General features: G+C 41.5%; 1 protein-coding gene across 4 annotated transcripts in view; it reads left to right on the top strand.

Moving 5' to 3' along the window:
• The first annotated feature begins 8319 nt into the window (after positions 1 to 8319).
• adamtsl3 (ADAMTS-like 3) overlaps positions 8320 to 12910 on the top strand; it is a 651955-nt gene continuing 647364 nt past the window's right edge. For 2 of the 4 annotated variants that reach the window (XM_072564789.1, XM_072564793.1), the window contains exons 1-2: positions 8320 to 8476; positions 8969 to 9061. In XM_072564789.1, coding sequence (XP_072420890.1) covers positions 9002 to 9061 — 60 coding nt within the window. In that variant the 5' untranslated portion in view covers positions 8320 to 8476; positions 8969 to 9001. Of the gene's footprint in view, positions 8477 to 8541; positions 8626 to 8654; positions 9062 to 12910 lie in introns of those variants that run through there. The other 2 variants (XM_072564791.1, XM_072564790.1) reach the window with 2 other exon arrangements.

Below are 12910 nucleotides of genomic sequence, written 5' to 3' on the forward strand. Positions count from 1 at the left end.
TTCAGATTCCCCTTTCCTACTTCTTGTCACACTTTTTTGGCCAAGATTTCTACAATATTTGAAACCACGGGGTAAAGTTTCATTTTGTTTCCCCCGGTTGGGACTCCTGCATTTGGAAAATAGTTTTTGCACTGTTCACTAATTCCTGCCCGTTATGGTTTCTGGTGTAGAAGAGGATAACATTTATACACGCAATTATGGAGAAATAACACCAGCCTTTGTTTGCAAAGATTTGCATTCACAACTTTGCAGCGACTTCGCGTGACAGGTCGGCTAAAGTAGATTAGTTGAAGTCTATTAACCCTTTAGGTGTTGATATTTTCGATAACCGCGTTATGGGCACCATTAACTTTAACATCTCGCTAAGTTTCAATGCTGTCAATTGCTGTTCTCTTTGAACAAGTTCACAGCCACCTATAGTATTGGCCCACGTTGTCAGACAGGAATCATGTTAGTAAACATTCCACACAATTATATGTATTCCTCATTGTGTTATTTTAGCGCGATATTGTATCCAAAACACTTCTGTGGCGCCAATCAATCTTTATTTCTTAATTAAACATTCCAGGGTAATAGCTGTCGTCAAATTATTTAATCGATGATAATCACATCACATGATGTGTGTATCGCCATAGTCTTATCAGAGAGAAGCCACTGGTGGTTATTTAACCTGGGGGCCACCAAACCTCAGGCAATGGAAGGGAAGGGATTGAGAAGTAGAGTCCTTCAGGGTAACCTCAAACCGGTGATGGGAATTGAACCCATTCTGTTGGCATCATATTGCTTTGTGAACCAACAATCACTTAACTATTGTGTATTTGTACCATAGACCTCTCTCTAGGATCTTGCATGTATGTTTATAGACACAATGGGTACATTTTTAGTTGACATGCAATTTTGGATTTATTATTTATTGAAGACTAGGAATTGAACTATTGAAGAAAAAGCACAGCTATCCGACATTAGAAATATCTGTTTGATTTTGTCAGTGCTTCTTGCAAAGATAGATGATGTTTATATGTTTTATTAATTGATATACTTAAAGTTATAAATACCAACAGATCAAAATACAACTGGGAACCTTGTAGTTAAGGAGGTCAATTGTGCTGTCTTACCTTTGCTAACTCTTGGAGAGAGATTTCCAACTTAATACCATACCTCAGTATTTTCTCTAGAACCCTATAATTTAGTTATCTTCAAATACGTTTTCAAGTACATCGTGTAGAACCACTAAAAGATTAAGGGTAAGGGCAGCAGATATGTGAGAACATCACCACATGTAATTTCCCTTCCCAGCCACACACCAATCCTGATATTGCTGTTCTGTCGCTGTCGCTGAGTCAAAATGCTGGAACTTCCTCCCTTACAATATTGTGAGTGTCCCTATGCTACTGCATTTCGAGAAAGCTGCTCCCGTACCACTTTCTTAAAGGCAATTACAGTTGGGCAATAAATGCGGGTCTGTGAAAAGATAAATTCAAAGAAAATGCTTTTAGAAACTGTTAGAGGAAAAAGCTTTTATGGAATCTGTTTCCATTAACCTTTCAGTAGTGTGTTCCAGATTTTAACTACGTGTGAATAAATTTATTTGCATTTTCCTCCTAGTTCTTTTGCCAATTAATTTTAAATTTATTAGCTCCAGTTATCTTACTTGCCAGAGTAAATAATTTCTCACTCCATGCCCTGTCAAATCCTTTCATTTTTTAAAAATACCACTGTTAGGTCTCTCTTAACCACATCTGCTCTCAGAAGACAAACCTGGACTTCTCCAATATCTCTCCATGTCACTGAGCTCCATCATTCCTGATATCATTATTGTAAATCTCATCTGTACCTTCTATGAAATTCATCCAAAAATGTAGCAACCATAACTGTATATAAGAACAAGGTCTAATCAGAAGGTTTGTAAGGGTTCATTATAAACGTTGTCCCTTTTGCTACACAAAGCTAAGTATCTCAAATGGTTTCTTAATAGGCTTATCAACTTGACGGTCACATTCAAATATTTGTGGACATGAATCCTTCTGTCTCACAGCCCACTCAGAAATAGTGTAATTTACACGATTTAAAAAAATGAAAGAACTGCAGATGCTGTAATTCAAAAACAAAAACAGAAATTGCTGGAAACACTCAGCAGGTCTGGCAACATCTGTGGAGAGAAATCAAAGTTTATGTTTCAGGTCAAGTGACCCTTCCTCAGAACTCTAATTTGCATGATCTGGGATTTATCCACCAGTCGTGTTACTTTGCAAGTCATCTGGCAAGCAAAATTTAAATATACAGCAAAATCTTTTCACTCTAGGAAGGCAAAGCCCAGAAACGCCCATTGTCCTAAAACTTTTGTGAGCAGATTTATTTTCTGAAACATGATTCGCGACTTCAGGTTTTGGATGATGCAGTAAATTGCGAAAGCATCATTTCACTGACTGTCTAGCACATGAAAACAGTGCAAAGTCACAAACCCATTTGATTTCTCTCTCCATGCTATTAGATAGTGGTCCTTCATTGTCTTTCCATATTTCTGTCTGTCTTTGTCAATACTCCCTCTTCATCCCCCAACACCTCTACCTCTTCCTTTTGCGTTGGTGTGTTGAAGCAAATCCCAGAATTCTCAGTGAATAGTTTGGAGTAAATGGTAATCATGAACTCAGTAAAGATTCTTCAATGAAAACATTTATGTGAGGTGTGAGATGTGGGTCTCTAACAGAACATGATGGCAAGAAGCAGCATTAAAATATCGGAAGAACCAGTCCTTGTATTAGATTAGATTCCTTACAGTGTGGAAACAGGCCGTTCGGCCCAACAAGTCCACACTGACCCTCCGAAGAGTAACACACCCCCCTCTGACTAACGCTCCTAACAGCTATAGACAATGTAGCATGAACAATTCACCTGGCCTGTACACCTTTGGAATGTGAGAGGAAACCCACACAGACACGGGGAGAACGTGCAAACTCCACACAGACAGTCGCCTGAGACTGGAATCGAACCTGGGACCCTGGCGCTGTGAGGTAGCAGTACGAACCACTGAGACACCGTGCTGCCCATTTCTGCTTCATAATTTATCTCTGCTTTATGTTTTGGGTAAGATATAATTATGGTGTTTTCTTGTACATATACTTGTAGTTAGATATTCTAATCAAGATTCAGAAAATTCCAAAATCTAAAAATGACTTCCTCGTGAGCTCCTGATTGAGAAGGTAAAGCAGTAGACAAGTTGAATGAATGTATTGATTACATGTAGGACTTTTGGCTGCTTGTTGAGCCTATCAAAAAGTTGTGTGGAAAAGAGAGATAATGGTTTAAATTGGTTTCATTGAAAAATTGGAAACAGGTTGCCTGCAGCCCATTTCAGTAAAACAATGAACCAAAAAGATATGAACGTAACTTAAATGCTGAAAAAGTGAATTAAAATCAGAAAGCATTTGGTACATGCCAACAGGCCATCACATCCCCCCCCCCAAAAAGGCTAAACATTGTTGACCTCTCGGCAGAAGTATAACCAAAGGGAGATTTTTCTCTGAGCTCTGTCCAGATGATGGATCCACTTTTCATTCTCAGAATCCCATGTTATTAAGAAAGCAGGAAGGATAGTTAAAAACTGAAATTGCTTTTTGAAAAAAAAATCAACATTCAAAATAAATAACTTAATTTATGTGAACTGCTTGTGCCTTGGAGTTTTGGTGTACAGACTCAATAAAATCGAAGGGTCTGTGCTGTACTGTATGATTCTGTGATTGTGCATAGAAACTAATGTTTTTAGAGAGTATTGCTGAAAGAAGATTCCCATTTAGCATAAGTTGTTGTTCCCTTTGAAGTTTGGTATGCTTGAGGATCTGTACTGATGATTGCAAGATAAAGAGCTTGGACAGTATGTCACATTTTCATGAATATCATTGTGGAGAAAGATCCTCTAGTTCCTGACTGCAGTGTTACTTATATATTCAATAATATATTTTAGTTTGCAAGTTATTTCAGAAAGGAATACACAGTACTAACATGTATAGTAGTTCACCTTGGATATTTGTGTTTTTTAGCACAAAATGACTCAAGGAACCTAACTCCAGTTTTAACATTGATTGCCATGGCAACCAATATTTCAATTAAAGTTGCTTCACTTTTTTCATAGGTGGTTCAGTGTTTCGAAGGAGTTAATCATACAGTTAACATGAATTGCAGAAACGTGAATGATGTTAGCTTTTTATACAGTGTCAAGATTTAAATTTAAATTCCTCTCTGATACTATTGCTTGTTTATGATTGGGCTATTAAAAAAAGTAGAATTTAGACACCCCTGATGTGACTGAGCAAGTATGCACCTTGACCTGGATAAACATAGCTGAATTCTTAGACAAGGCAATTTGTTGAGCTCTGGGGTAGCGACAAGAGGTGCTAAGATTAGCAGTGGTGTTACTGTGTTCATATTTCATAATCAGTCAGATTCACATATCCATGGGTATGTATATTGCAATGTGAGCCTTTATTCATTCTTGGAGCATTGGAAGTCACTGTATAAGTTAGGTATTTTTGTCCTGCCCTCCCCCCAATTGTACTTGGTGGTGGAGAATTGCCTTCTCGAACCGCTGTAGTCATGTTGGTGTTGGTACATCCACAATGCTGTTAGTGAGGCAGATCCATGATTTTGACTCAGCCAGGAACAATCAGTCCTCAGCAAAGGCCTTACCTTTATCCTCCTCCGTCCACGCATCAATGAAATTAATACGCATCGTGATGTCACCTCTTGCAAGGAATGGCAAGTCTGGATGGTGTGTCTTCAAGGAAATCTTGCAAGTGGTGGTGTTCACATTTATTTGATGCCCTCGTCTTAGATGTTTGTGGTGGCGGCTTTCGAAAGTGCTGTTAAAAGGGCCTTGCTGAGGTGCATTTTGTAGATGGTACACACTTCTGCGTTGTGGTGATTGAAGTGAATGTTGAAGGTGCTAACCAAGTGGGCTGCTTTGTCCAGGATGATGCCAACCCTCTTGAGAGTTGGAGTTCCATTCATCCAGGCAAGTGGAGAGTATTCCATCACATTCCTGACTTGAGCCTTGTACACAATGGACAGGTGCTAGGGAGGAAAGGGGTGATATACTTAATACAGAATTCCCAGTTTCTGACCTGATCTCATCGCCACAGTATGTATATGGCAGGTTCAGTTCAGTTTCTGGTCATTGGTAACAGCCAGAATGCTAATATCTGGAATGACATGGGGTAATAGTTTGATTCTTCCTCACTGTAAATGGTCATTGCCTCTCACTTGTGTGGCATGAATGTTGCTTGCCACTTAACAGTTCAAGACTAAATGTTGTGTCGGATTTCTTGCATGTGTACGTGGACTGCTTCAGTATCTGAGAACTCATGAATGTTGTTGAGCATTGTGCAATCATCAGACAACATGCCCACTTCTGACCGTATGATGGAAGGGAAGTCAATGATGAAAGAGCTGAAGGTGGTTTGGCTTAGGCCACTACCCTGATGAATTCCTGCACTGATGTTTTGTACTATCCTGAGATGATTGATATGGAACAACCACAACCATCTCTGTTTATGTGAGTTTGCCTCCAGCTAGTGGAGAGCTTTTCTGCTGATTCCCATCAATTCCAGTTTTGCTTTTAGATTAGATTCAGTTTAAGTTTTTTGCAAGGTTTGTGAAGGTTTGTAGCTCAGGTTGAGGTTTAGGGTGTAAGTTTGCACACTGAGGTCTAAGTTTAAGTTTATTGTCACGTGTACCCAAGCACTGGATTCAAGAGTAAAGTGAACAGTGAGCACAGGTTCACCTTGCTTAGGCTTCTTGATGCCATACTCAATCAAATGCGGCCATTATGTCAAGTGCTGTCACTTTGAGTTTCTGTGTTGATTTCAGCTCTTTTGTCATGTTTGGACCAAGCCTGTATTTAGGTCAGGAGCTGAATGTCCCTGGTAGAACCTAACCTAAGCTTCAGTGCACAGGTTATTGTTGACTAAGTTCCATGTGATAGCACCATTAACAACACCTTCCAATTTGCTGCATATTGAGAGTCGACTGTCGGGTTAGTAATTGGCTGGGTTGGATTTGTTCTACTTTTTTGTAAACCTGGGCAACTTTCTACATTGTCAGATAAATGCCACTGTTGTCGTTGTACTGAACAGCTTGATTTGGGGTGGAGCCAGTTTTGGAGCACAGTGTTCAGTAGCATTGCCAGAATTTTGTCAGGACTCCTTACCCCTGCAGTATACGTTGGCTTCAGCTATTTCTTGATATCGCAGAGTGAATCAAACTTGTTTTGCTGGGCACATCAGGAGGGGGCTGAAATTAATCATCTGGTCGGCATTTCTGACTGAAGATGGTATCAGTTTTTCTTTTGCGCTCATATGCTGGCCACCTCCATTGTGGAATCTCCTTCTCTAGTGAGTTGTTTTATTTTCCCTCTGGCCGAACCCTTTAACTCCCCCTCCCACACCACCAAAGACATGCAAGTCCTACTCCTCTACACTGGGGAGAGACAGGATGCCAACATGCGGTACATTTCAGACAACATCTCTGGGACAGACACACTAAACACTCTCACCTCCCTGTGGCTGAACACTTTAACTCTCCCTCCCGCTCCGCCAAGGATATGCAAGTTCTGGGCCTCCTCCACCGCCAAACCCTAGCCACCCGATGTCTACAGGAAGAACATCTCATCCAACCAATGTGGATTTCACCAGTTTTCTCATTCCCCCTCCCCCCCCCACCTTATCCCAATTCCAATCCTCCATATCGGCACTGCCCTCTCTTGCACTGTTGTACCTGTCCATCTTTCTTCCCACCTGTCCGCTCCACTCTCTTTCTCTGATCTATCCTTCTTCTCCCCCTCCTCCTCCCACCCCCCCTCCCACCCCCCCCACCCATGCTCGAAATATCGACTCTCCTACTCATCGGATGCTGCATGATCAGCTGTGCTTTTCCAGCACCACACTTTTCGACTGAGTTGTTTTAATTGTCCGCCATCATTCACAACTTGATGTGGGAAAACTGTAGAGCTTAGATCTGATCCATTGGTTGTGGGATCGCATAGCTCGGTCTATTACTTACTGCTTATGCTGCTTGGCATGTGAGTCATCCAATCATCTGGTTTGTAGTTTCACCAGGTTGACACCTCATTTTTAGGTATGCCTGGTGCTGCTCCTGGCATGCCCTCGTGCACACTTCATTGAAGGAAAATTGATCCTCTAGCTTAGAGGAAATAATTGGGGCTATGCAGAGCTGAGGTTACAGATTGTGGTTGAATACAGTTCTGTTACTATTGGTGGCCCACAATACCTCATGCATGTCCAGTCCTGATTGTTCAAAATCAATCCTTGCAGAGGGAGGAGGAGAGCTTCTTCAAGGTAGGCATCCTTGGAAGAGGCTTTGCAGTCGGTTTGAAATCAACTAGGAGAAAGTGAGGACTGCAGATGTTGGAAAAAGCACAGCAGGTCAGGGAGCATCCAGGGAGCATCCTTGATGAAGGGCTTGTGCCCGAAACGTCGATTCTCCTGCAGCTCAGATGTTGCCTGACCTGCTGTGCTTTTCCAGCACAACGCTCTTGAGTCTGTTCAAAATCAATCTGTTAGCACGATGGTAATAGTGCTGAACAATATGATGGAAGCTATCCTCAGTTAGAAGATGAGACTTTGTATCCACAAGGACAGTGTGACGTGAGTTCCGTACAATCTGCTGAGTATTTCCAGCATTTTCTGGTTTTATTATAAGGTGATGCTCCACTGCTTAGCTGTGTTGGTTGTACAACAGATGGAAAGGAATAGCTTGGTATTCACAACTCCTGGCAAACTCCTGGGGCGAGTGTTTTTGCAATTGGATCAGAGTTATCCCAGGGGGTGGATTAGGGCAAATAAAAGTTTAAAAGATTTATGTGTTTGCAATTGTTAAGTTCACTGGCATTCAGTCCCTAAGGAGTGAGTTATTTATTGAGCAGGTTCTTGGGGTGTCTCCTAGCAAACATAACAATAGTCGGGTAGGACTCAGGTTGGTTTTACAGTCAATAGAATTTGAATTGGGGTTTGTTTTGGAGAGTCCAGGTTTTTCATGTTATCTTTATTTTGGAGGCTGTTCCTGAGCGGAGTGCATGAGTTGGGGTAGGAGTGAAGTTAAGAAGAGGAACTCGTGGATGTGAGTTTCCAATACAGCAGCGACTCACTTCTCCCTCGGTGTCAACTCTGGTTGTAGTGGGGGTGGGAGCGAGTCTGGCGGGGTGCGTGGGTGGGTGTGAGCGGGGGCGCGCCGCAGCGTGTGCGCGGGCTCGCTCGCCGCTCAGGGGCGCGCTTTGGCTGAGGGGATGGAGCAGTGTGACAAGTGAGGGTGCAGTGGGAACAATTCGAATTGCACTGAACCCAGCGCTTCAGATGTGTCTGCAGCCTGAGGGAGCTCGCTAGCTAACTGGCTGCGCTCTGAAGCCCACACCCTCACAAATCAATGTCTTAGTCAGTGGGGAAGCCTCCTCACACTCCAGTGCAAGGTAAGAGTTGGTGATTTATTAGACGTGACCCCCCACCCTCCAAACCCAGCTTTTTCTTATTTTTGTGTGTGTGTCACACACGCTTTGAATTGAATTGACGCACTAGCGGCGGGCGGTTGACATGAGATTTATTGCCAGAGCGGAGTTTTGTAAGTTCGAGGCAGCTTTAAATGGAAAATAAACCGGAAAGTTTGAGGGCGCTGATGGTTTGCGAGGAGTTTACAAGTCTCTCAGAATTCTTCAGTGCCGGACACCTTCTGAGAGCGAGAGGGAGCGCTCGTGACTTTGTTTTTTTCTTAATCACATCTGTCATTTTATTTAAAGGTGTCTAGCTGCTCTTAGGGGGTGCACTAATTTCGATGTGTGACTTGATTATTTTTTCACATTTTGTTTTAAATTTGCACCTCAGTCAGAAAATGAAGTCGAAGTGAGAGCGACTGTGCTTTGCTGAATTGTTCTCTCTTTTCCTAAAAAAAACAAATTGAAACACAGGCTGAAGACAGTTGTTAAGTGGAAGTTCTGGATATGAGGATAACCGGGCACATACCCATATCTGCACTTTTGTGGGTGCTTCTGTCAGTACAGGTAAGAAGAATTTTCCGCTTATTTTCCTCTTTTCCCCTCCTTTTTATGGGGACTGATGTCTGTTTTATTTTCGCATGCAATAACTGCTTTTGAGTTTTACTGTTTTAAATCGGATCCTTACAGATATAGTTTTTATCAGGATTGCTAATTTTGTTTTGTGATTGTAAAACCTGCCAGTTTTGATGTGATTATTCACCAACTACAAAGCAGCTTCAAAGTTGGTTGTGCCGAACTGCTGTTGGGTTTTGGACTTTTAAAACAGAAGTTAATTTCCAAATAAATTGCAGTGGTGTCAACAAATCATAATCTCTTAAATTAAGTTGTAGGGAAATTAGATGGATGTTTGATTATCCTTGAATCAGTATGAACAATTGGCAGTCTCGATTCATCTATTTGGAACGGTAAATGTTAAGAAGGTGCCTGTTATAATAGATGTTCAGTTTAAGACTTGCTACTGAGGCTTAGATTGTCTTTAATGCACAGGTGAACTGTGTGACCTTGACCGGCTGTTTCTTTAGCTCATTATGATAGCATTGCATTCTATTTTGATAAAATTAAATGTGATAATCTCTACAGAGAGCAGTGCCATTTCTTTCATCCAAAAGTGCTCCAGGACCTCTACCTTTGAAAGATTTGAGCTGACCGAAGCAGTTATACTTTTGGCTGTACTCTGTTTTATGTTTTGTGTGCAGTGGAGCTTTCCATACATGTATTTCAGTTGATGTGCAGGGTTTCAGATTTGGCAGTTTCTTTTTCCCAAGAAATACCTCCGATTTATTTCGAGGTCTGACTTGTTCTGAGGTCACAATTGGCACTTAAAAGAAAAAAGCTCATTTGACTGAGTTGTATGACTTTCAATGTTGCGTTTAAATGTCACATCTGAGAGAGAGCATCTCAAACATAGTGCAGCCTTTCCTAGCACTTCCCTGGAGTGCCTGCCTAATTCATCTGCTTAAGTGTCTGGGGTTAGGCTTGAACCCAGGACTTTCTGACTTAGAGTTATTACTGGCTGACACCTTTTTTTAATGCTAACTGAGAAATTAATATCTAATCTGCTCTTCATTGATGTTAATATGTAGTCAGCTTGGCGGTTTTAAAACATTGGTGTGGCGTCATTTAGTATTGTAATGTAGGGTGAATCTTCCTCTTCTCTTTCCCCCCCCCCCCCCCCCCCCCCAGTGTAGGGGAGTCCAAAACTAGAGGGGATAGGTTTAAGGTGAGAGGGGAAAAATATAAAATGGACCTAAGAGGCAACTTTTTCATGCAGAGGGTGGTGTATGTATGGAATGAGCTGCCAGAGGAAGTGGAGGAGGCTGGTATAATTACAACATTTAAAAGGCATCAGGAAGGTTTTAGAGGTCCAAGTGCCGGCAAATGGGACTGGATCAATTTTGGAGATCTGGTCAGCATGGACATGTTGGACCAAAGGGTCTGTGGTAACACAGCACTCACAGCAGGCAGTTAACATTTGAAGGACCCAAGACTGAGCAAACCAGAATTACAATGCTTCCTGTGTCCTAGCCATATCCACTGAACACAGATCTTGTCATTAATGCAGAATCAGAATTATCCCTATTCATCTGCAAAAGTGACAAACTGAGAATCTGAGAAAGGGCTAGATACATTTCCTTACTGTACATTTCTATGAGTCTCTAATTAATGTGAAAGCTTAAGTGAGTGCAAAGCTGCCTTTTATGAAATAAGCTTGTAGTATTTCCTAACATTCGTATCGTTGATCAGTGACTGGAATTGAATGTTTAACACGTGTGTTTCCAAGCCCTCAACACGTTATTGCTGAAACTGCAGTGGCTCTGCCTTTTTTTAGTTGAATAATAGTAAAGTACCGCAGATGCTAAAGATCTGAATCAAAAACAGTGCAGAGAAACTCTTAGCTTTGGCAGCATCTATGGAGAGAGAAACAGTTTATGTCTCGAGTTCCAGATGATATTCTGAAAAAGATAAACCCCCTGCACATATGCTGTCAGACCTCCTGAATGTATCTCGCCCTTTCTCAGATTCTCAGTTTGTCACTTTTGCAGATGAATAGGGATAATTCTGATTCTGCATTAATGACCAGATCTGTGTTCAGTGGATATGGCTAGGACACAGGAAGCATTGTAATTCTGGTTTGCTCAATCTTGGGTCCTTCAAATGTTAACTGCCTGCTGTGAGTGCTGTGTTACCACAATTAAATAATTAAAATGATCACACTCTGTAAAGTATCAGAAATTGCCAAACAGGAATAAATAGCAGAAAGTTGAGCAAGTAATGCCTTGACTTGACTACTTTTAAAGCTGTGAACCTGTAAAATTGCCCACTCAAATTAATGTTCTGTAAAGGGTGCATAGATGCAAAACGCAAAAAGCTTATTGACTGTTTAGAGGCAAATACGCGAGACAAATTTCAGGAGAAATTCAATAAACATTTGAGAGACATCAATTTAAACTTTGTTAAAAAATCACACAACGCCAGGTTATAGTCCAACAGGTTTATTTGAAAGTACAAGCTTTGTCAGCACTCCGAAAGCTAGTGCTTCCAAATAAACCTGTTGGACTGTAGCCTGGTGTTGTGACTTTTAACTTTGTCCACCCCAGTCCAACACTGGCACCTCCAAATCATACTTGAACTTTTGCTGACAAGGTTTGATGAAGAGGGATGGGATAAAGCCTATGGAGCAAAAACCTTGGTTTATACAACTGAAACACTGGCTGACACACACACATTTTGCAATCATTGATAAAGTTCTTCTTTAACATGAGAATTCCTGAGAGGATTTTTTTTCATGTGGGTCAGTGATGCTGTTGAGAATTGAGGGCTTTAGTTGGAAATTTGCCCCAGTTCAGGGTCTCTAGGACTTCCAGTCACTCTAAAATTTCAGTAAATGTGTTGGCTATCATTGACTTTGCAGATTTTAACCTTTCTGCTGTGGAATATTCCACATGGCAATTGAATTGAAAGAACAAGTGGGTTCTGCATTCTATTGACAAATGTGCATGAGAGAGAGAGCTACTTGTCTTTTTAATAAGAAATCAACAAATATATTGTGATAACAGAACATTCTCAATAACCTCATGTTACATTTGACACAGTTGGGGAGCTCTCTTGCCTCTGTTAAAATAATGAGAATTCTAGAATAGAATAGAATCCAAACACTGGAAACAGGCCATTTGGTCCATCAAGTCCACGTTGATTCTCCGAAGAGCATCTGACCCAGACGACCCTGACCCCCATCCCTGTAACCCTGCATTTTCCATGGCTAATCTAGCTAACCTATTCATACCTGGACACTATGGTCGATTTACCATGGCCAATCCACCTAATTTGCATATCTTTTGGACTGTGGAAGGAAACTGGAGCACACGGAGGAAACCCACACAGACACAGGGAGAATGTGCAAACTCCACACAGACAGTTGCCCGAGGGTGGAATTGAACCTGGGTCCCTGGCATTGTGAGGCAGCAGGGCTAACCACTGAGCTGCCCTCAATTCTGGTCCCTCATCAGAACCTGAACAAAAAAAAAATCAAGATTGACATTAATGTTGATGGAGGTCTACTTTCAGTGCTGTTGCTGCCTTCCAAGTTAAAGCAATGGCATGCCCGCTGTTTCAGGTGGATGTGAGATCCTAGGCACCATTTTGAAGAAGAGCAAGGGAGTCCTGGATAGATCCACAGAGTCATAGACTCATACAGCATGGAAACAGACCCTTCAGTCCAACTCATCCATGCTGACCATGTTCCTAAATGAAAGTAGTCCCAGTTGCCTGCATTTGGCCCATATCTTTCTAAACTTTTCCTATTCAGGTACTTATCTGGCTGTCTTTTAAATCTTGTAACTGTACCTAATAACC

The sequence above is a fragment of the Chiloscyllium punctatum genome, chromosome 48 (assembly GCF_047496795.1).
Source record: "Chiloscyllium punctatum isolate Juve2018m chromosome 48, sChiPun1.3, whole genome shotgun sequence".
Classification (NCBI taxonomy): Eukaryota; Metazoa; Chordata; class Chondrichthyes; order Orectolobiformes; family Hemiscylliidae; genus Chiloscyllium; species Chiloscyllium punctatum.